We start from the raw sequence: 24116 nt of genomic DNA, 5'->3' as shown, positions 1-24116 counted from the left end.
AGCCCCAAACCCTCTGAAATTCTTTCAGATTGAGAAAACACATCACAGGAGCACACAGTGCTTTTTCTCAATGCTTTCAATCAATTTATTGACAGCTGTCAGTACAAAATACTTGTTATAGACCTATAAGGATGATGCACAAACATTCCCATAAGATGCCATCCTCCTAGACACTGAGCCTTAAGTGGTGTTAGCAGGAATTTGGTGTGCGCAGGGATTTTATCTCAAAGTGATGAATGCGGCAGAGACAGGCACGTGAAAAATCCTAATGGATGGGCATTGATTATTCTTCAGATTGTACTGCTCTCTGGTGGGCTGTTTCTGGAAACACAGTCACTACAAATGTATAGCAACAACCTGATCTCACTGCTGACTGGCCTGCCTTACTTCCTCTGGGGTCACAGTAATTAGTGCTGGAAAAAGTAATTTGTTTAATCTAGCTTCCCATGAGATGTTACCTGCAGGAGAGAGACCATTCTAGTCTCCATTCTCAAAACTGAGGTGGAAGGAAAGTGCCTTGCACTCTCCAAAGGCATGTCTGCTGTTCCTGAATTGAAATACTTGCCTTGGAGATTCCTAAATTATCTACTTCATACGGATAAATATTTAACTGCAGGCATACAATGCAGTGTGTATACACTGTCTGACTTTGTTCTTACCATACAAGGCAAAAATGAGGAAAATAAAGATCCAGTGCAAGAGCATTTATTAAGCCAACCTTTCATACACCTGACAATAGAGAAAATAAAATTGGCATCTTTCTAGCCATCCAAAGTACTTTTTCTGGCACTTCAAAGAGCTTGTGAAACACATTGAGTGGGTGCTGACTCTTGCTTTCTGGCAGTATGTCAAGATATCAGCTGTCGAGGATGTGGGGGCTGGAGCTCTTGAGGCACCACAAAGGGGAGACTTACTCAAAGCAAGGCACTGTGCAAAGGCAATTCCCTTAAAAATCAGCCTGTTAGAGTGCACATCATGGTGACGGAGACAGAGCCAAGGCTTTGTTGATGAAGAATTTGTGAGCAAGGAGCTTGTAATACTAAGTGCCTGCTTTACATGCAGTCTCAGATAAGGGTATCCATTCGTTTGGATCTGGAACATGTGTCCAGACAGTACATACATAACAAGTGTATTCACTGTCATGCAGATGAATTAATTAAAAGCGATTTTTTTTCTTCAGTAGCTTGTTCATTTTGTAAAGCAGACTTTTCACAGGAGGCAGATGAGAATTTGATTCAGTGTTGCTAGCATTTAATGTGATGATCTACCCTGCAGAATGAAAATAAAGCGAGCGTTACACCAAATGACTGCACTGAGTGAGAAGGTGGTATAGAAGCAAAGGCCCAAAAATTTATCACACAAAGTAAGAAGGATCTTTCAAGTGAAATGCTGAAGCCCGTACATAACATTTTTTTTTAAAAAACAATGTTTGTCCTTCTGATTTGGAATTTCTCTATGGTCACTGTTGTTTCAGTAGTCAACAATACTGTTAAGTGGCTTAGCTGCATATTAATCTTTCCTGGTGTAAATTAATCTTTCCTGGTTTGGATGTCTGCGTATATTTTAACATACAAAAATCTTCAAAATTTGCAGATCTTTTGCTGGTATAAGGACACCTGAACTGGAAGTATCCCTGGAGCCCAATGTGAACTATTTCTTCTACTTGAAGGCTGTCAACTCATTTGGGGCAAGCGAACAAAGTGAAGCAGCTCTCATCTCAACTAAAGGTAGATTGTCATTTTCTGATGTCGAAACAATGGGATAGAGGGACAAAGCAGACAAAGATAGCAATTTCCTCTGGAAATCATAACTGAACTCTCCAATCTGGGAGTGAGCAAACCATTGAAATGAAAGGGACCAGATTTTACCCACTTAAAATTAGCACAATAAAGTACTTCACTTGAAGTTTGTATGTTTATGTCAATGTAAAACTGATGTGACTTGAGAAACAAAGCTGAATTCTGTCAGGGATATGAAACCATTAAATATTGTTCAGGGATCTCAGTTTGCTTTGTGCTCTCAAAGCACATTCTGATAAAAGATGTTGTGACATCAAAAAACTCCCTCACCATTAAAACATTATGGACTTCATCTTTCAAGGATGAGGAAGCATGCAGAGCAGTTTTAAAAACTTTAAGTTTTCCAGATAGTGCTAAAATAAATAAATAGTGCTAAATCATGTATGGTTCTTTCAAACCAGATTCAAAATTCAAATTTGCTATTTTGAAAAAGAGACTAATTGAAAAATTATCCAACCTTCTTAAATACTGAAGACTTAGTTATCACCCAGCTACATTTCTGAATGTTAGACTGCCATCCCAATCAGGCACATCTTATAAGACTCTTTGCATTTGCACCCCATTTTATGTCTCCCTGCCAGCAAACACAACTCTTTCCAGCTACAATGACAGTAAAAATTGTTGCTCAACATTTTATGATTCTCCTTGTGTTAACATTGCCAGTCTCTCAGAATTGATGTTTTTCTCTCATGAATTGTACCAGGAACTCGATTTCGCCTGCTGAGTGACACAGCCCATCCTGCTTTGCAAATCTCCTCTGATGCAACAGTGATCCACCTTCCTGAGAAAACCAAATTCACTGGGTGAGTAGCATCGTGATGAGCACAACCATCCTGTGGGGTTCAGGATGGGTCCCTCACTTCTGTTTTTGCCATAGGGACCTTTCACATTGTGCTAACTAATCTTGTAGAACTACATCGTTTGACTCATGCAGCCCCTGGACTCTGCGTCATGGACCCCCCACATTTCAAGCACTGCAATGTCTCGATAAAGCCAGTAGCAGCATCGGTGTAGGTACTCGCAGGAGTTTAGTGTCGCATTGAGGAACCACCATAAAGTGTAAGGCAGTGGTGCCTACTGGGACTGCTGGGTTTACCTTAGTCCATAGTCACTGCTTAACCCTTCAGAACACTTTAGTCTCAAACTCATCTGTTGCTGCCCCAAGAAGTCCAGATTTGTGGGCTGATTTTTTAGTGTATTGTGGCTAGACGTATTCCATTTTACATACTTTACTAGTCTGCTGAGGGCATTATTTGTAATGTTTTCCAAAGCATCTGTGGCTTTGGAGAACGAGGAAGTAGTGCTCCTGGAACATGTTTAGAATGGTTGTACCAGGCTAGTTCCACCCACTGAAAACATTTTTTTCTTTCTTGGCATATTGATATCAGCCCCATCAGAAGCACAGGTCCACTTGATTAACTTCTCCCATACGGATACGGCTTCTTGAGAGGTAGTGAGGTATTGCTGGTTTAAGCACTTTAAAGCTGAATTAAGCATTGTTACACATCAATGCACACGAGATGTTTGTCACTGTGTCTACTTAAACAAGCCATACTTTCTAGTTTGAATAAGCTTTCTAAATCTGATGTCCATTTTTTGCCTCCAGAGTCACTTTTTCCAGCTTTTGCTAGCTTAATACAATTTTGGGTAAAGTTGCGTGGTTTTAACTCCTTAAGATGGTTCTATCTCAGTGCAAAGATGAAATAACTCACAATGACAATATTCAAATCTTTTACAAAACCCTGCAGCCGTAAGAACAGTGTGTTATCTATTAGTAATTATAGATGCTGTTGCTTGACATCACTATAAGAAATATCACAATATGTTTGGTCTGTCACCACATTGACTTTGCTGTATTCCTTTTCCACAAATAGGTCTCCTTCAGTCCTGGGTGAACTGCTGCCTGCTCGAGGACATCATTACTGGGAAATCGTAGTCTCTGCCTGCAGAAGTTACAGGATTGGGATTTGCTATGAGGCAATATCACAGAATAGTGTTTTGGGGCTGAGTGATACCTCCTGGTGTATGCGGTGTTGTCCTACACAAACCAGGTGAATTTGAATCAGTCTAGTTGCTTGGAAAGTTACTTGTCCTTCAAGTAAATGAAGCTGGCCAGCTTCAAGAATCACAAAAGCAGAAAGGATTTGTCTGCTTTCTTTCTGCAAATTTGAGTAATAAGAAAAAGACAACTACAAAGGAGCTTTAGACCTGGTCTTATTTTTAAAAAATCTTATAAAGCGCCTTAAAAAAATGTAACTAATCTCAGACCAGTTTATCACCCTTCAGCCAGTCAGTAAAACTTTAAAAACTAATTTGCCACTGCTTTGTTATTCCAGGCTGATATTGTGAACTGCTTCACAAACTCCCACTATTTATTTCCAAAAATGTAGTCTTTTTAGAATCTGTTTCCGTTTGCAGGAGATGTCAAACCTCCATAGGGAATGCCTTCCCCTGCCTCGTCCTTCACAGAGACAGGCACTTACCTGCTGTGACAGGACTGCAACGCACTGTCTGCAGCAGGGTAGCGTTTGTAAGGCATAACCCTGTGTAAAGGTACTCTTGATCCAAACAGATGTTTTAGTGTGAAATCATATAGATGCATGAATATAACTAGCTAAATGAAACACCTGAGATGTAAAGAGTTTGCCCAAAGCAGAGCTTACACTTAAATCTCCACAAAGACATACAATAAGAAACATACAGGTGAATACAGTTACAGCAAGTCTGCTTTTATCCTGAGAACCCAAAGATACCAAGTGAAAGGGATCATCAGCGTCCCAGGCAGGGCTTTGAAGTGATGCCACATTAATTTTGCTTACTTACTGAGCAAAATGCTGTTGCCACATGATATACCACTGTATGCAGCCACCTGTTAACAGGTGGGAATTAAGCCATATGTTATTTCTGGTAAGTCACCATGAGGAGACTCACTGTATTCTGGTTTCCATTTTTCCACAGCTTCCTTTACAGATTTCTTCACACCGGTGTAATAAGCGATGTCCGTGTGACAGAAGTCCCAACCAGAATTGGCATCCTGTTGGATTACAGTGGTGGCAGACTGTTGTTCTTCAATGCGGAGAGAGGACTGTTGCTGTTCACCATCAGGCACAAATTCACTGATGCTGCTCACCCAGCCTTTGCCCTGGAGATGGCTGGAGTGCTTACCCTACACATGGGAATGGAGCTGCCAGAGTTCGTGAAGCACAGCTAATCCCCTGCTTCACACTGTCATGAAAACTGACAATTACAGCATCAGGGGACAGAGAGGGGAAGAAGGGTGCCAGGGAGGGATGTCTAGTCTTCACTGATGAATGCTACACACACAGCTCTCCCCTACATATCAGTAATTGTAGCCACTGCTCAGTCACAGAATCACCCTGAGCCTGGAGAGAAAACCTTCTCTTTCAGAGAGCACACACCTAATGATATGCACAGGAGTACTTTTAAGGGGATAAAATTTTTGTTAGATATGAGTATTAACGAGAGGGGGTATAGAATTGTACTTTCCCTGTGAAAATAATGATAGTGCTAGCTGTCTTTTTAAAGATGAGGATGAGCCTGTGTATGAAATAAATGCATTTCTCACTGCAATAAGTGTAAGCCATCATTTTATCATTTGCCAGGAAGTTAAAGCCTGAATCTAAGGTGATGCGTTTGAAAAATGTGCAAGAATTTCAACAACTGAAACATTCTGCTGGTTAATACATCTTGTGTCATTCTTTGCCAAATCTTTAAGTACGCAAATGAAGAAAACCTGGAAATCTAGGAATCTGCACATTTGCAAAATGAGTGAGCCCCAGACTAGTCTTCATATCAGTAATATAACATTTAAGCAGGCAACACTTACCCAACCTGCTCACAGCAGACTGACAACTACCTGACTGCGTCAATAAATATCTGTGCCTGTGAATAGCTGCTCATGAAACACATGTATGAGGAACTTTGACAGTAGTGGCAAAAGTCTTCCTCTATGTTTTTCACCCTTATTTTGAAGGTGAAAGGGTCTTTGCCACCTGGGACCTTGGAGAACATTGAAACTGCCAGCAACCTTCCTGCAAAATGCCCTTATTCCTTCACTGCTTTTTAACTTTGCACTTACAGATTTGATGATCCTAATTTCAGGCTTGTGGACATTTTCTGGCATCTGCTCTTCTCTCTCCTGTCGTCTACAATAACCACCAGCATCACAGCAGGGAGATGCTGGTTTTTCAGGGTCATCAAAACAGGCAGGCTAAAAATGGTTGATGTCAGCAGAGAAGTAGGATGCTAATTTCCCCCCCTGGCTTTTTCAAATCATCTTTCCAAACTCTTCACACACTGGTGGTACAACTGTCTTCTCACCTGCCCCAGGGACTGAATACACAAATGCTAGTAGTGCCAAACTCTAGTGAATGCTGAGGGAAAACTAATCATAAGGCAGGCAGGCTGGCAATGTTTTTCATGCTGTGCCTGCTCTTGGGATTTCTGATGAAGGTGACTGTGCTGCTGGACTAATTTCTCAGCTCAGCTGAAGAGCTGTACTCCCTGGAGTAAAGCAGATTTCAGGAGTCTAACAGAGAGAGTTTGCCTCTGAAGGAAGGTCTTAAATGAGTTAGAGGGAGGCTTCTGCATTTTATGCTCAGAGGAGGTGCCTGCTGCTGCTGTTTTATTTATGATTTAACATCAGCAAGGCATGCACTTGCTGCTTTAGCCTGCTGGGTGATTGGTGTCCCAGAGGAGCCACACTCCACGCTGTCATAGCGGGCTCAGGTGAGATGGCTGAGGGAAGACAAATAAGATCCTGTGAGCATTTGTTTTCAGCCAGAGCTCTTTCTGTCATTTCAATTAGAGCACCAGTTCTGGGCTTCTGCCAGGAAGAGAGGGAGATGGAAAAGCAGAGTAGTGCCCTGTTTGGTCAAGTGAGTGTTTTATAGAGGTTTGAATGGAAGTGAGAAAAAGGTCCAGGATTAACTAGGAAAGAAAGACAAGGAGGTGTTGGGGATAGTGTTGTCATGAAGGCTGAGGAGAAGCGGGCAGAAGGCATACTGGAAACACATAGAGCGGATGGTGATAAATTAAGTGGCAGGTCAGTGATGTCGGCAGGGTGTGCATCTCAGGCCCCTGCAGCCATCGAACTTGCAGGAGGTTTGGCTGTCTCCAGAGCATAATGTGATGCTTTGAACTAAACCTCAAAAATCCCAGAACTGAGATGATTTTACCTGCACCCTCTTCTGGAGGATGCATCCTCATCGTCTCAAATGCAGGATTGCTTCATGGACACTAGTGTGATGTAGTGGCAAGGGTACAGCCAGTGAGAAGGAGAGCAAAATGACATGAAATTATTTAGCTTGCTTTTCAATGAAGTCGAGAAGCAATTGCCTTGTCAAAGGCAACTGCATATTAGTAAATACCAGTTTCAATATGTGAAGCGTCAACCTTATCTGTTGCCACACATTTTTACTCAGGTACCACTGCAATATTTGAGCTTGTCCAAACATTTTTATTGGTGGCACCTCATTCTTAAAAATATATGATTCATTTTGAAAGACTTTACAACTCCATTTTCTTGCTAATTTTTTTGTAAGATTCAGCTTCTATATTGGATATTATCAAAACGTGTGTGTACTGTTTATGTGAAAGCTGGATAAATTATTTTAAATTGAAACTGTTACTCAGAGGGCCTAAATAGTACTAATTTGAATACCTAAAACTGGTCTGCATTAAGGTACGTCAGATGAAGAAATGCCTAGAAAGGGTAACCTGTTCAGAGAGATGTAACAAAGTGCACAGTACACAAATAACAATATAAGAGAGTTGAGATTCAATATAGACAGAAAATTCATATCAGTGAGGAAAGCAAATCCTGAAATTCTCAATTAAGCTGCTCAGAATTACAGTACACTGTACAAACTCTCCTGCTCTTGGGAAGCCTAGAGGTACATCTCCTGCAACCTTTTATTTGCTTGATGGGTATGAAGCGTCACCAAGCTCAGGAATTCACTTTTCAGAAGGTAGAACTCTACAGATCACAGAATCATAGAGTCATTATGTTGGAAAAGACCTTAGATATCATCAGCTCCAACCGTACCTGTCCGCTATCAAATCATATCCCAAGCACCTAACCTACCCACCTTTTTAACACTTCCAGGAATGGTGATTCAACAACCTCCCTGGACAGCCTGTTCCAGTGCCTGACAATCCCTTCTGTGAAGAAATTTTGCCTAGTGTCCAAACTAAACTTCCCCTAATAGTGCTTAAGGCCATTACCTCTTGTTCTATCACGTGTCACTTGGGAGAAGAGACCAACACCCACATCTCTGCAACCTCCTTTTAGGTAGTTGTAGAGAGCAATAAAGTCCCCAGGCTGAGCAACCCAAGTTCTCTCAGCCACTCCTCTTAAGACTTGTTCTCCAGCCCCTTCCACCAGCTTAATTGCCCTTCTCTGGACGTGCTGCCATGCTCCAGGTCCTCAATGTCTTTCTTACAGTGAGGGTCCCAAAACTGAGCACAGTGTTTGAGGTGCGGGCTCACCTGTGCTGAGTACAAGGAGAGAATCACTTCCCCGTTCCTGCTGGCCACACCATTTTTTACACAAGCCAAGATGCCCTTGGCTTTCTTGGCCACCTGGGCACACTGCTGGCTTATGTTCAGCTGGCTGTCAACCAACACCTCCAGGTCCTTCTCTGCCAGATAGCTTTCCAGCCTCTCTTCCCAAAGCCTGTAGCACTGCACAGGGCTTTTTTGTCCCAAGTGCAGGACTCGTCACTTGGCTTTGTTAAACCTCATCCCATTGGCCTCAGCCCATCTATCCAGCCTCTTCAGATCCCTCTGTAGAGCCTCCTTACCCTCCAGCAGATCAATGTTTGAATGTACAATGCAGTCCATGTGACTTTGCCTTCAGATGAACCAAGCTTTTGAGGTTTGTTACATCCTTTTTTTTTAGCTGGCCATCATAGTTAGTAATCACATACCAGAAAAGTAAGACCAAAAAAGTGCCAGTAGTACTTTTCTTGGGCTTGATGAACTTAGCATTTAGAAATACCTCAAAACCAGCATGACATTTTTCAGCAAAGGATGTTCATTAGCTTGACTGATAGTAACTAAGTCTTTGTGCAAATGCTGACAGGGTTGTGTGGTATGTGTACACAGTCTGGTCATCATTGCATGCTTAGAACTATATAGAAATATATTTTAAGAGTTACACAAAGAAGTCTTAAAGGCTTCACCAGTAATTTGGGGTTTATTTTCATCCTAAAATTACAAGAGCTGATGCCTAACACTCTAAGTATTGTTAATAACTATTTGGACTGATTTGAAACACATTAGGGATTATATTTTTTTTTTTCACTTCAGCAGGTTTCAGATTAGGCTTGTGCACTGAGATGAGAATATAAGCCTGACTCTAAGTAGAAACATTAATTTCTACTGTCTAAATAAGGCTGAACTGGAGTATTGCTAGTGTCACTAGTATTGATCCAAACACCTCATTTAGGTCTTTCTGCTCTACAGGGAGTTTTGTGCTTCCATGTGACGTCAGGCGGAGGAACTTCGCTATGCATCTTCAAACTGCATGGCATGCATGCTGGCACAGCCTTAGCTCTTTTTAAAAAGGGAAATGGCACTGAAATTTGATTGTTGGTACTGAAAATGGTTTGGTGACTCTGAATTTTAGAAATAGTACATCAAACACTTCTCCACTACTCTTGTAGAACTTAATTACAGGTGGTCACTAAGCCTGCTGTAAGACATAGAACTCAGTATGGCACAGTATCCATAAACTGTTGCTAAATCTGCAGTACTGTGATATTGTCTGTGACAGACATGCAAAATATAATTCCTATTAATACTGCAGGGTTTTGAATAGGTATGCAAAGGTGGGCTTAAAATAGCATGAAATTCTGATCTTTTTTAATCACCCTCATTTCAGAATAACTAAGATTTTTGCTGTGTTGAGGTTTGAATTGGATTTGAATAATCATGTTCTGTGGTAGAATCACGATTGCATTACTGTAGTTTTGCTGATGGATTTGTTTTTATTAACTGTAAAGAAGCTCAGAATGCTCAGACAATCGCACAACCAGCAAAGAATTAAGAGCATCTCTTCCACTTCTAGATATATGCTGTGGAAGGGAGATTAAACAGGAAGAGTAACTCTGTTTTTCATGCTAAGTTTGTTTGGTTTTCTACCACAGGGGAAAGTAACATTTGCTAACCAGAGATCACTCCACAGTGCAGTTTTTACGGGAATGAAACCTGGAAGAAATGGAGCAAATGTCCACCCCAGACCCACAATTATTTTGTCAAGTTAGAAAGTGCACCGTGTCAAATGCAGTTCCACTCTGGAAAAGATCTGCACAGAAATGACACCTTTCTTTTCAGGGCTTGTATTATAGAGACACTACATAATTAAACCATACTCTCCTCAACCTCAAAGTGCTGCAAGCAGTGTTGGAAGTCACCCATAGCTTGTCATATACCATTAATGCAGTGGTTAACAGAATTTCAGCATGCCATACTGTTAACATACTACTGAGGAGTGAGGAACGGAGACTTGGACCCCAGCCACCACAGGAAGAGAAGAGAACTAGATTCTACTGAGCAGGCACGAAGCCAGTGTGGTTTTTAATGCTGTGGCTGGCAAAAGGACACCTTTATCTGAGCATCCCTTGATACATCTCAGGCTTCTGAGGTTGTAAACATCTTTCTTGCATCGCTTGATTAGCCCTGCTCAGAAGGCATGGTGCATATGTTGTCCCACAAGGCTTATTTTCATATTGTCTGCAAAGAAAATTGTATTACACATTAAAATTAGCAGAGACTGTTCTACCTGATGCTGTAGTAAAAAAAATATTATATGGCATTTGCATTGCAACTAGCTGTGTAAATAACTGTTAAATGGCTATTACTGCTTAGGAAGTAAGCTGCATCAGTATTTATTATACCATGTCAGGGCCTTCCTTTCAAAACAAAGAATGTTGAGATAGATAAAGAGTTTTCTGGTTCAGAGAAATCGTAGAAGAACACATACTAATAGCCTGCCCAGGTACAGAAAGGACATTACTCTCTAGAGTATGAAAGCAGATTTTGAAAGTTAAACCAAGGCAGTTCTTGGTGGTTAAAAACAAACAAACAAACAAACAAACTAAAACAAAACAACAAAAAAAAGCCCATCGTGTCACTAAGCCCAAGCTATAAATTGGATTGTTTTGCTGAGAGCCATATATTTCTATTATATGCTTCTCCAGCAGAAAAGGATGCAAAGCAGGGAGACTCAGCTTTGCTGCATGGGACTGTCTTTACTTTTGCAGACATTTCATGAGTTCAGTGGAGGCTAAATAAGTTGGCCTTGCTGATCACATGTAACTAAAGACCAATAAATGGGAATATTCATTGAAGTGTGGGATTCCTGAAACATCTGCATATCAATGGTGGAAAATGCCATCAGCTTTTCTTCGAGTTGTTCTTCCATGCCTTTTACCCTGGAAATCCCCACAGAAGGAAAACAGCAGTTACAGCGCGTCTGAACAGTACTTCTGCTGCAAGAAACATTGATGTTGGAAGGGCTTACGCTGGGCTTTAATCATGTGCCTGAGGCACATCTTCTATTTTAGTTAATAGGATAAAGGTAGGTAGGTCACATTTAATTTACTTGGGAGAGGAAGACCTCTTCCCCAGTCCACTGTAAGGAAGCATTTGTTGTTCTGCTACTGAAAGGCTGCTTTCCAACTGCTTCATAGTGTATTCTTAATCTTTAGGGGGAAAAAAGAATAGAAGTAAGTCTGCTATAAGCAAAATTACATAAAAGAAACTGCAAGTAGTTATACAGAACTCTGTCTTTGTTGTTGTTTTTACACTGTTGTTTTTCAAGCGAGACTAGAAATAATTCAAGATCTTCACTCTAGTGAAACTCTTCCCTTCATTAATATAGTTTTAATCTTGTGCTTTAACTTTCCAAACCTAAAATAGTTATCTGCTTTATCAAAAGGCATTGTTGGCTGTAACCCTCAACAGAACGCTAACAAAACAACAAATCCATGACTGGCACCACCCATGTGTAGGCAGTAGGATGTTAGCATAGGGAAGCAAAACTAGGAGATGTTACAGACCTATATCTCAAGAAAGATGTGAATGCTGACTTATACTGCACAAAGAAAGGACCAAATAAGAGGGATATGCTGGATGCTAGGACCTGGAGCTTATTTTTGTCAACCTGTAACAGGCGTGTAACAGGATATTTCATTCCACTTTTTAGTGTACAGTTAATCACATTGTATATGGACCCGATGGATTGCATACATATGTGTTGGAAAAGCAAACATTATGTCAGACTCATGGCACTGAAATCAAACCAGAGTGACAGCTCCCACACTACAGCTTGACGCAGTTTGGTTCCTTGGATACCCCTCACAGCTGAGAGCTGAGGAACAGCCATCCTCGATTCATTGCCAGCTTCAGCAGAGTCTTTCAGGCTGGTTTGTAGACAAAGGAGAGCAAAACTACTGCAAAGAGAGTAACAGTGGAAGACAGATACTTCCAACAAGGCCAGCTTCCTCAGGATTGCCACCAAGGAGAGCACTGAAAAGCACAGTGATGCTAGAAGGCATTTGCACTTTCTTAGCCCTGCAGAGCTGCAGCAGAGGAACAACTTAGGGGAACAAAACACCAGGAATGACAGAATGGCAACTTTCAAATCAGGTGGCAGAAGGAGTACAGAATGTACTGGCATGCAAAGAACCTAGAAAGCAGCTCCTACCCACGGCTGAAAATGGTAGCAAAATGTGACGTCCACTCAACTTATAGCAATTTCACAGCTATGCATCTCTTGCTGTAATTTTGAAAGGGTGCAATTATTGTTCTGCAAGTCTCACTGAAATTTGCACAGTTCAACTTTGATAAATAGGCATCTTTTAAAAATTTAAATATCTCTTCATGAAGGAATTCTTGACTTGCTGTGTCCAACAAGCACCCTGTAATCTCATCAATAAGCTTCCCCATTTTCTCCAAGGCAGGGAAGGTGCTTGTACCATGAATACATGCCAGCTCTGGTATGGCATCATAGTATCCTGAATGATGCCTGGATGGTTAGCAAAGACTTTGATTTGCTCAACAGTTTGGTAAGCATGCTAACAATCACCCAGTAACTTGTTCAATCCCACAGAAGTTTCATGGATTGGCCAGCACACAATCGCTTTTTACTTTTGACATGTTTGCATAGTTCTTACAGTGTCCTTGCACTCACCAAAACTAACATTTACAAGTAAGAAAAGTAACCATGATAGCATCACATTTTTTCTTCCACTGCAGCCTGCAGTGACAGCACTGATTTCTATTTTCCCAAATGTCTAATTCAGTGACTGCAGCAGTGTGAGAAGCACTCTCGCTTTCTCCTACTTAGTCTACAGAGTCAAAGTATGCATGTGTGGGAGTACATCATGCAAGAGCGCTTTCACAAGAAGGACTGACAAATTTTTAAAACACTGTCTTCTCTGCTTTCGCTCCTGGAATGACCCTGGTGGCCCCTGTGATTATTTGGGCAGTTTTATGCCAGAACAACAGTTCTTGTAACTGAAGTTACTTCGTTTTCAGAAAAATTAGCTGTGTGCAACTTCCAGGGAGAACAGCAGAAGACAAGGTAACATTTTTGAGTGACATAATTCCAAATTACTCAGTCATTCAAACAAGTTGATATATATCTTTCTTTATCTGTCTGCTTTGGAAAACATCATTTCCTCTTGAATCCCAAAGATCTACCAATCTAAAAGCTCCATCACCTCAATCACAGAACCATAGAATGGTTGAGATTGGAAAGGACTTCTGGAGGTCATCGTGGCCAAACCCCCTGGTCAAGCATAACCAACAATGGCTGGTTGCCTAGGAGAACCTCCAGATGACTTTTGAGTATCTCCAAGGATAGAGACTCCATCAGTTCTCTGAGCAACCTGTGCTATTGCTCCATCACCTTCAAGGCAAAAAGGTGTTTCCTGATGTTTTCTGCCTCCCAGCCACAGCCACCATGTTTGGCACTGAAGAAGTTGGGTTGGTGTTGTGGAGAAGTGTCAGAAAAAGACTCAGAGGGCTGCAACTGGAGCATGGCAGGGGCTATTTTGGTGTGGAGGAACTGGCAGGAGACCCCAACAGGGAAAGGGCTGCCAGCACAGCCTCTGTCCCTGGCATCTGGTCTTTACAAGTCTTCAGGAAAGGTGGCCTAGCAGGTGCTCAAGGGGGTTAGACAGTTCTGCTCCAGTGGCTAGAAGCAGGAGTTGAGGAAGCTGAAAATCATTCCCTGCAATGGTTTACGTTTTAAGAAACACACCGCAAAAGCGTCTGGATCTTTATTGGATTTCTGTGAAAAGAGCCAGCCACGGCTGCAGCACCAGCAGCTTTTAGTGAAGAGTGGTTACATCCATCAGGATGGCCTGGCGCTGCTGTGCAGCCTGCTAGGCAGAGGGGTCGGAGTGCTCTGGAGCTGTGTCATCCTGTGCTTCTGGATGCCTTCCTGTACTTCTCCCAGATGTGGGCTCATTGTTGGTTGGCAATGGGTGCAAGTTGTTGAGCCGCTGTGGGGACATGCTGCACATCTGCTCCCTCACTGTGGTCTTCTGCTGGTGGGCAGATGAGCTGACCACATTCTTCTAGTAGTCATTGTTCATTCTCACCATGTGCAGGACACTGTCAAAAGGCCACGTGCAGAGCAAGCACACAGCTCTGACTAGAGACAGGCCATTACTGGATGCAGCTGGAGTGAAAGCATCTGTCTGCACAGGCTGCATTGTTGATCTCGCCAAGGCAGATGGAACACTAGTAGTCTGCTGCTGCCTCCCATCACCCTGCCTACTGCAGCTGGCTGGTGGTGGCCATCGTGGCTCTGGAGCGTCCTCATCAGCCAACACAGTGTCCTGCAAAGAGTGCAGGGGGACCTTCAGACCTTTTCTGGAACCAGAATGGAACTGGCAGAAGTGCTCACCGAACCACCTTCCATCATTTACCATCAGTCCTGGGTAACTGCAGAGGTCCCACTTGGCTGGAGGCTAGAAAATGTGATGCACATTCACAAGAACAGTCCGAAGGAGAATCTGGGGAACAGCAGGTCTGTCCCCCTGGCCTTGGTGCTGGGGGAGAGTGAGGTAGCAGATCATCTTGAGTGCCTCATGTGACATGTGCAGGACAAAGAGGTGATCAGGGTCAGCAGGCATGGATGTAGGAAAGGCATATGCTGCCTGGCTATCCTAATCTGCTTCTGTGTCACGGTCACCCACTTAGAGGATGAGAGAAAAATTGAGGATGTCTACCTAGACTCTAGTAAGGTTTTTGACACTATTTCCCATAATATTCTCCTGTAGAAACTGACTGCTCGTGGCTTGGACGGGTATACTCTTTGCTGGGTAAAAAATTGGCTGGATGGCCAGGCCCAAAGAGTTGTGGTAAATGGAATTAAATCTATTTGGTGACCAGTCACGGATGGCATTGCCCAGGGATAGGGGTTGGGGCTAGTTCTGTTCAGTCTCTTTATCAGTGAACTGGACAGGGGGGTCAAGTAAGTTTGCAGGTGGCACCAAGTTGTGCAGGTGGGTTATTATGCTTGAGGGAAGGACAGGCTGGATTGATGGGCTCAGGCCATTGGTATGGGATTCAATAAGACAGTGTTGGGTCCTGCACTTGGATTACAACAATCCCATGCAACCTTATAAGCTTGGAGAAGAGTGGCTGGAAAGCAGCCAGTGGAAAAAGACCTGGGGGTGTTGGTAGACAGCCAGCTGAGCATGAACCAGCAGTGTGCCCAGGTGGCTAAGAAGGCCAACAGCATCCTGCCTTGTGTCAGAAATAGTGTGGCCAGCAGAACTTGGGAGGAGATTGTCCCCCTGTTACTCAATGCCGGTGAGGCCACACCTCAAATACTGTGTTCAATTTTGGGCCTCTCACTAAAGAAAGGCTTTGAAGTGCTGAACATGTGCAGGGAAGGGCAACAAAGCTGATGAGGGGTCCGAAGCACAAGCCTTATGAGGAGCAGTTGAGGGAGCTGGGCTTGTTTAGTCTGGAGAAAAGGAGGTCAAAGGGAGACTTTATCACTCTCTACAACTGCCTGAAAGAAGGTTGTTGTGAGGCAAGTGTTTTCTTCTCCCAGGTAACAAGTGATAAGATAATGGGAAGTGGCCTCAAGTTGCATCAGGGGATATTTCGATTGGAGATTGGGAAAAATTTGTGCAACAAAAGGATTGTCAAGCACTGGACCAGCCTTCCCCAGGCAAGTGGTGGAGTCACTATCCCTGCAGGTATTTAAAAGACATGTAGAAATGGTGCTTAGGGGCATGGTTTAGTGGTGAACTTGGTAGTGTTAGTCTTATGGTTGGATTTGATGATCTTAACAGTATTTTCCAACCTAAATGATTCTGTAATTCTATGAAAAGCAAAAAAAGCTTCAGAAAACACTGGGAGAGGAGAGGCAAGGGCCATTTGCAGTCTGAGAAATGGCAGCAGAGCAGCCCCATGGGACGCCAGCCCCAAGATCGGACCCATCGCATCTCACTTGCCTGTCCTCCTTGGCTGCCCTCCAGGGACAAACAGCGTGACTCTAGCTAGCACTGGGTATCTGAAGGTGGCATTCAGGGAAGGCAGAGGAACTGGCTAGGAGTCTTCAGTGCTGCCCACAGCCATTGCACAGCTACTATGCATAATCTGCAACAGGTCCTTTTCTGTGCAGCTACTTTCCAGTCAGTTAGGCCCCAGCATATACTGGTGCTTGTTCCTCACCAGGAGCAGGACTTTGCAATTCACCTTGTTAAACTTGATGATGTTCCTTGACTCCATTTCTCCAGCTCATCAAGGTCCATCAGGATGGTAACCTGACCGCTGGTATATCAGCTTTGAGTCATCAGCAGACTTGCTGAAGGTACACTCTGCTTCATCTTCCAGTTCCTTAACAAAAATGTTGAACAGTATTGAACCCATTATTAAGTCCTGGGTTACACTGTTAGTTACCAGCTTCCAACAAGACTTCATATCTTTGATCACCATGCTGAATCCACCTGCTCAAGTTCTCAATAAAATCCTCTTCACTAACCCCTTTCAAAAAAGCATTTTAAGCTGCTGCAGTAAAATTAGCACTATATAATGGAAACTTTGCATGTAATCACACCTCAGTGGGATGTTTGAGCTTCACCATGACATTCTAGTGAGGCAGATCCCCAAGATTTTGTGGAGGCCTAATGCCCACATAGTTGCTGCTTAGCAACCAAGAGCTTCTTCAGGAAACAGCAAATCCTTTGCAGCTTGGGAGCTGGTTGCTGTGACTTCCATCCAGGAAGGAGAAGGAGAGCTGAAACAGTAAAGTGAACGGCTTTCAGCACGTTCATCTCCAAGAAGATACCAATGGCTTTTTTCCCTCACACCACAATCTCTGACACTATCTGAACTAAGCACAGCTCAGAGCCAGCAGAGCCTTGCAGACTTCCCCAGAAGCCAGGCTATTCTGAAAGTCTATCCTCTTTTATACACTTCAATGAAGTTCATTAATTTTCTCAGTCTAAGTAACACTAGCCCAGCCTTGAGAAACATTGGCCATGCACCTAGCGGGAAGCTGGGTCCAGCTGAGGCTTATTGCTTGCTTGGTGTATTTGGGATCTGTCCATTCACTTGTAAAATTACCACTGGAGACCAGCTTCATGAGGTGCAGTATCTACTGATCCCCTTCCAGAGCTCTAGAAATGTTTTCTCGGAGAGACAAACGAAGGAAAGAAGCAAGAGCTGAACCAGACTGGGAGCATGGTTATTTTTCAGTAAGAAATGAGCGTGTTCAGAAATGTCTGACTCAGTCCATTCAAAGCATGCTACAGCTACTGGACCCCTGTCAAAGAGGTGTTTGTCCTGGGTTATCAGTATTGCCTGAACTTGGACTCCCACCGGTACTTTGCATCTCTTCTTCTTTTCTTCTTTCCCTCTTTTTGCATCTTTCCCTACCATGAAAAAAAAGCACTGCATACAAAGAGGAGACAAAAGGAAAAATGTGCTTCTCAGCTGTTCCAAATGTCCTGTATGTTGAAAATTGACACTAAAATCCCTGATAAGATCCTAGCTAACTTATCTCACACCCCTCAGTTTTTCTGTCATTTTCCTTGTGCTTTAATAGGTCCACTCTGACATGTGATCTGCATTGCCCTGCCACTTCTTAGGGTCCTTCCTGTAAATATTAAGAAATTGCCTTCGCATTCCTTCTATAAATATTAAGACAGTCTTAACCAGCATCTTATACGGTCTCTGTGGCAACATTTCGGAGCTATTTTTAGGGCCACCGTCTTGAAGGCTGGTGTGCAGAATTCATCATCGCTTTGCTCCAGGAGGTTCTCTTGTCCAATAAGAATTAAAATTCCATAACCTCTCCAACAAGCAATCTGGTACGTGATGTTCCTTGTGGCTCCAGACTTTTTCCTTGTGCCAAATGTAAATATTCCTTGCTATGACATAAGCAATGACCTTTCTCAGAAGTGACATGAAGAAAGATCTATTTTCTTCCAGTATGCAGATACTTTTTTTACATTATTGTGCCTCTGCTCAGTCATTTATTTGCTTAAATCCAATTTTTTTTTTCTGTTTTCTCAGGATTTTTTTTTCCACATCTCTGAACAGCAACTTTTCCTTCTCCTCTTCAACTGGCTTGTCCTTTTTTTGCTTTTTTTTATTTTTCTTGACATATACTACCTACTATAAGAAATGGAGGCCATCTAGTACTGAGAAGAGGTTATTTCCTTACATCTTACTTATTCTATGTACTCCCATAAAATATTTGCCTTTTGTCCAATACCACGATGCTGTTCAGCTTATGATCCTGTGAAATTTACGGAGCCATTCCTAAATACTGTTGCAAAACAAACTGCTTCTACCATACGCCTGTGTAACTACATTTCTTTAACCTAAATTTAGAGAATTTGTTCTCGTTCTTCAGAATTTTCACCCTTTTCTTTTTTTTACGGTCATTTGTGGCTCTGCTTCTATCTTCTAGCAGCCTTGTGTCTCTGTGACTATCATCAGACTCTGGTGTAGGCTCCTGTTCCAACAACTAAAATGTTTGAAGTTGCTGTGGAATAGCAGTGGACTCACAACAACTCTCCTGGTCTCCACTTTTTAGTCCTTACAGCAATCCTTATTCGATCTGGGTATTTTGGTGATGAGAAAGATGTATTTTCCAATAAATAATTTATGAATAAAAGGGTTTTTTCAAGAATCTCTTTCATTACTGCTTCTGGTCTCCTGTTGTCCATAAGGGGGCAATATACGGCAAGAGGAACAGAACTGTTGAACTGCACAGAAAGTGTTGTCAGGACTCAAGACTAGGTGTGCCTTTGCTTTTCCCGTTGGGGTATCTGATTTTCTTCATCTGAGAAAGAATATGAAAAATCCCAACCCTAAAGTGTTATTGTTTTCAAAAACAGTATTATGTCTGATGGCTGTTGAGAAGCTCATTTAATTGTGCACAATTAGGGCCTTTGATGAGGATAGTTGCACTGTACTCACCTCTTGCATTCTTCTAGAGGCTGAAAAAAAGATTTTGTAGGAGAACAAGGCAACATATTTTTCCTTTCCAGCATGCCATATCAAGAACTAGTACAAAAATGAACCTCTTAGTAGTAGGGAAAGGGAAATCTAGACCAGTTCACTGGTGGTTCACCCACCTTTGTGCTTTCATAGCAGTATTCTGTATGGGACTTGGAGAGGGAAAGATAGTTTTGCAGCTCATATGTGACTTTGCCATTCTTGGACCAGCCTGATCTTTCCACATAATATATAAAAAAAAGCCTTGCAGGTGCCATCAATACCCAGTAGCTAGGATGAGCCAGAAGGTGATGTTCCAGCCATATCCTATTTCCTTTACCTGTGCCGCAGCCTTGGAGGAGGACATAGCAGTTCTCTGCTAATAGTCCTCTTCTGTATGCAGCAGCCAGGCTGTGTGCCTGTCTTCTCTTTTTTTCATGGTCTTGTGTGTCCTGTGTGCACTTACACAATTCATTTACACTGTTCTCTGTCACATGGCAGCAGGGACCAAGAAGGCCAATGGCATCTTGGCTTGTATCAGAAACGGCGTGACCAGCAGGTCCAGGGAGGCGATTCTCCCTCTGTACTCAGCACCGGTGAGACCGCATCTTGAGTACTGTGTTCAGTTCTGGGCTCCTCACCACAAGAAGGATGTTGAGGCTCTGGAGTGTGTCCAGAGAAGAGCAACGAAGCTGATGAGGGGGCTGGAGAACAAGTCTTATGAGGAGCGGCTGAGAGAGCTGGGGTTGTTTAGCCTGGAGAAGAGGAGGCTGAGGGGAGACCTTATTGCTCTCTACAACTACCTGAAAGGAGGTTGTGGAGAGGAGGGAGCTGGCCTCTTCTCCCAAGTGACAGGAGACAGGACAAGGGGGAACGGCCTGAAGCTCCGTCAGGGGAGGTTCAGGCTGGATATCAGAAAAAAATTCTTCACAGAAGGAGTCATCGGGCACTGGAACAGGCTGCCCAGGGAGGTGGTCGAGTCACCTTCCCTGGGGGTGTTTAAGGAACGGGTTGATGAAGCGCTTAGCGACATGGTTTAAGGGAGTTTAAGGAATGGTTGGACTCGATGATCCAATGGGTCCTTTCCAATGTGGTGATTCTATGATTCTATGATTCCTTGTTCTGAAAAGCACCTTGTATGTGATATGCTAGAAAAGACACTGTGTAATCGTTCCAGAAAGAAAAGCATGCAGAGAAGACTCTAGCAGTCTCGCTGTCTTTTGTTAGGCAGACAGAAGAGTCTGAGGAATAAGTCAGTATCCAGATCCACTTAGCTGTGGGCAGCGACTCTAAATGGAGGCCAGGAATTGCACCTGCTAAGCAAGGCACTAAGAGGTTTCGGTTGGTTCCAGCTGCTCTTATTTGGAAGTCCACTCTGAGCAAACTGTACTATTTAAGTATTTTGGTGGTATGGTAATGTTTCTGAATGCATGCCAGAAACAGCAACAAAACATACCTTCACTATGCTAATGACTAAAGTCGTTAGCTTCTGCAGAGGCCAGCTTCCCGATATCATTCAAATACCAGGCAGTCTGAGTCAGTCTTGATCATCTCTTTGGGCAAAGAAATACGCTCCTTTGATGAAAAATAGCAGGATAGTAAAGTGACATCACAACCACTCTGCCAGTCCACGGGGCTAGGGATCTTGGTGTAGGCCATGGCACGCCTTTTGAGGCTTAGGGTAGGTTATCCAACAGCTGCGTCTTTTATGCCTCAATGCTGCAGGTCTCCATGATGGTGTTCCTTTCCCTCTTCTCAGCCTAAACCTCTTTTTCTTTTCTGTCTCTCTTCCTTTCCAGAGAGCAGCAGTCACTACCAGTGGAGATATGGTTCATTTCTCCATTTGACTTTTCTCTTATGCTACTTGTTAAATGCCTCAGAAAAAACAAGCTGGGGTCTGTGGGGGGGTGTTTTGTGAACCGCAACTATCACACTGCCTCTGCTATGGTTGTAGCAAGCCAAAACAGAATGATTGCTGAAGGATCACGTGCAAAGGTATATCCTTAAACTCTTGAGTGTATGTAGTCTATCTAATTGGCCACACAACTCCTCACTTCAACACACTCCCTGGCTTTTAATATAAAATATATCTTTAAATTTAGAATTAGCAAGAAGACTAAGAAAACAGAAGAAGGAGATAAAGTGATTTAAAATTCTAAAACTTAAAAGATTTTTCTCTTATGAATTTGATATGTAGAACAGATGGTCCTCCAAAAAAAAAAAAAAATCAGGCAGAAGAAAGGAGCTTAGAATGAGTCTGCACTGTGCTCCCACTGCACTGGAACTATGAGCAGCTGAGAGGCTAATGCAGTTGATTATTCTGTTGAATGGAAATGTCCATCCCCTAGTGGTTCTGTCTGGAGAGAAAACAGCTCTTTTTTCAATTCAGAGTTCCTTCCTTTCATTTTTTCTGAGTAACCAGTGTGTAATAAAAATCACATTATGTGGCACTGAAACACACTGTCAGTTGGAAACCTTAGCTGCCCTTGTTATGATACATTTTCATTAATAATCTATTTGTACAAAATCTAGGCAATTTTTTTGTAACAATGTTTCATTCCTTGAGTAATGTAGTGAAGAAGAAAAGGCAAATAGTAAGTTCTCTTCTTTTCTTGACCCTAAATTATATTCTATTTCCAGCCCTCCAGACATTTGCTTAGCCAGGTCAGTGTGCTTCTAAACAGCTGAATTGTTCTTCTCCTGAAATTGCTCTGTAAAGCTCATATGTTGTTAACTAAAACCTTAGCCTCAGAAATATAAAACTCATTGAAATAGATTTGACCTGTAAGAAATTCTTCATCTGCTTCAAAAAGCTAACATGTCTCTTTCTTCCCCTCTAATGATTCACAAGTGGTAATTGAAGTACCAGTAATTTCTTCAGCTCTCCGCTAAACCTTCCTTGAAACCAGTGTATTACCTGCCTTGGTGGGCACCAAAAAGTTTGTCAAAACCACAAACCACCTTGTCTTATTTTTCTGCTGTATTCACAGCTCTTTTTGGCATCTTTCCAAGCACCTGAGAATCACTTTTAAAGTGGAAGGCAAGCAATTAGTTTGCCTGTGGTACATTTTTACTACAAGTAATTGAGGTATTAGCAAATTATGCTGGCTCAGTCTCTTCATTTGCAGGCCTGTGACAGTGTATTTACAAGGAGAGATCCTTCTAGAACTGATGCTCAAAGTCTATTTCAGATTGAACTGGTTAAAAACTTAATATTCACAGGATGTCAAAGGGAGAATATTTTGAGGCATTTCCTCCTAAATAAGGGTTTGGACCCTCCATCTCACAAATCAAGGGATATTTCCTCAAAGCAAATGTTTTCTGTTCCACCCTTGGTATCCTGTTTTGTACTATCTGTTCAATTTGTTTCATTTGGCACTACTCTAATTGCAGGCCAGCCATGGACATGCGTTTGACTGAGGCAAAGCTCAAAGAGTCAAGCATAAGAGTCTTGTTGAATTTTCAAGAAGCACTTTTCATGGATGATCATCCTGTTCTGTAAGCCCAAAAACTGAGGGAAATAACATGGCTCTGCTTTTTCTAATTGTTTCTGAGCCACTGATCACAGTAATTTCAGAAAGGAACAAAACAACCACATTCCAATTTCGTTACAAACAAGGGGAAAAGCTCACAGTTTTATCTAGAGGGGGATCTGTCAAATTCAGGCTACAGTCATTACAGAAATAGCCATTCAGAAACTGTTCCTCCTCCTCTGCGCTATCAGTGTTCTTATCACCTTTATCCCCTTTATACTATTCTAAGACCTTGAGTTTAATAGAGTAGCTTCTCGTTCATCCCCTTGTCAACAGTAGGTAGTATGCTCTCACATGTTCATGCATCCAGTGTGGTGGGAACAGCAGGCAGTACAATGATATTAAACTATGAATAAGAATTAGGAACGTCATATTAACAAGAGCATTTCCCCAGAGACAGAGATAGAGGTATCTGGCTTTACTGAAGAATAGTTTCTGCATGTTCTGTGGTTTTCATCCTTTAGCAGCTCCAAGTACATATCTTAAAGGAGACTTTGTGCCACAAAGTAAGTGTTCAGGAACAGTACTCCAAAACATTATCACAAAAAGTTTCTGTATACTACAGAAGTTCCCACCCTGTATACGCATTCGCTGCTGTTACTGCTTTGTGATACTTCTGCATGAGGAAAGACCATTTTTGTAACTAGAGTTGAATAAAAATAACACCTGAATGTGAAAGATATTTGCTGGGTTTTAGAACACTTTGATTTCTGGAAGCAGACCACCTGCTGCGTAGGACCCTTAAGTCTCCTAGCTAATAATCTTCTCTCCACTTGGGCTAATTTTAGCTATTGCCACTTGAAACTTTTAATGGTTTCAGCCACCTACTGCCTTAACACAACTTTTCCAGCCCCTCTCTAGCACTCTGCCTGTTCACATATCTGGGGGTTATAAATAGTTTTATTTGGAAAATGGTCACTGGAGATGGAGGTGGAGAGACAGGAATCATCTGAGAGTAAATAGATTGTTAATTCCCTTCTGAGCACTGAGCTGCTGATTCACTCCCAATCAGTTCCCACACAGCCTGGGCTGAGTCAGCCCAGAGGGTGTTGAATAGTCAAGAGCAAAGACGATTCAGAGGATAATGGTTCTGCAAAGACCAAAACAGAAAAGTGATTCAGAAGGGGGAACTAAAAGAAGAAAAACACATACTGGAGGTGGGCAGGGGGGGGATCAAAAGGGAAATTAAAATAGACAAGCAACCCCTATGCTACCACATCTGTGTAGGAAAGAAGGTGTTCAGGTAGCTTAGAAAAGAAACAGAGGTGAATGAAAAGAAAGA

At 42.4% G+C, this 24116-nt stretch overlaps 1 protein-coding gene across 1 annotated transcript in view; it reads left to right on the top strand.

The window, feature by feature from the left end:
* The window catches only part of CMYA5 (cardiomyopathy associated 5), a 47529-nt gene extending 42026 nt beyond the window's left edge, over window positions 1-5503 (top strand). Inside the window, exons 10-13 of the mRNA XM_054053632.1 lie at window positions 1594-1727; window positions 2503-2602; window positions 3674-3850; window positions 4758-5503. Coding sequence (XP_053909607.1) covers window positions 1594-1727; window positions 2503-2602; window positions 3674-3850; window positions 4758-5010 — 664 coding nt within the window. The 3' untranslated portion in view covers window positions 5011-5503. The remainder of the gene's footprint in view (window positions 1-1593; window positions 1728-2502; window positions 2603-3673; window positions 3851-4757) is intronic.
* Window positions 5504-24116: the final 18613 nt, after the last annotated feature.

This window comes from Cuculus canorus, chromosome Z (genome assembly GCF_017976375.1).
Source record: "Cuculus canorus isolate bCucCan1 chromosome Z, bCucCan1.pri, whole genome shotgun sequence".
Classification (NCBI taxonomy): Eukaryota; Metazoa; Chordata; class Aves; order Cuculiformes; family Cuculidae; genus Cuculus; species Cuculus canorus.
Note: the sequence above shows the minus strand (reverse complement) of the source record. Positions and strands in the feature narration are given on the sequence as shown.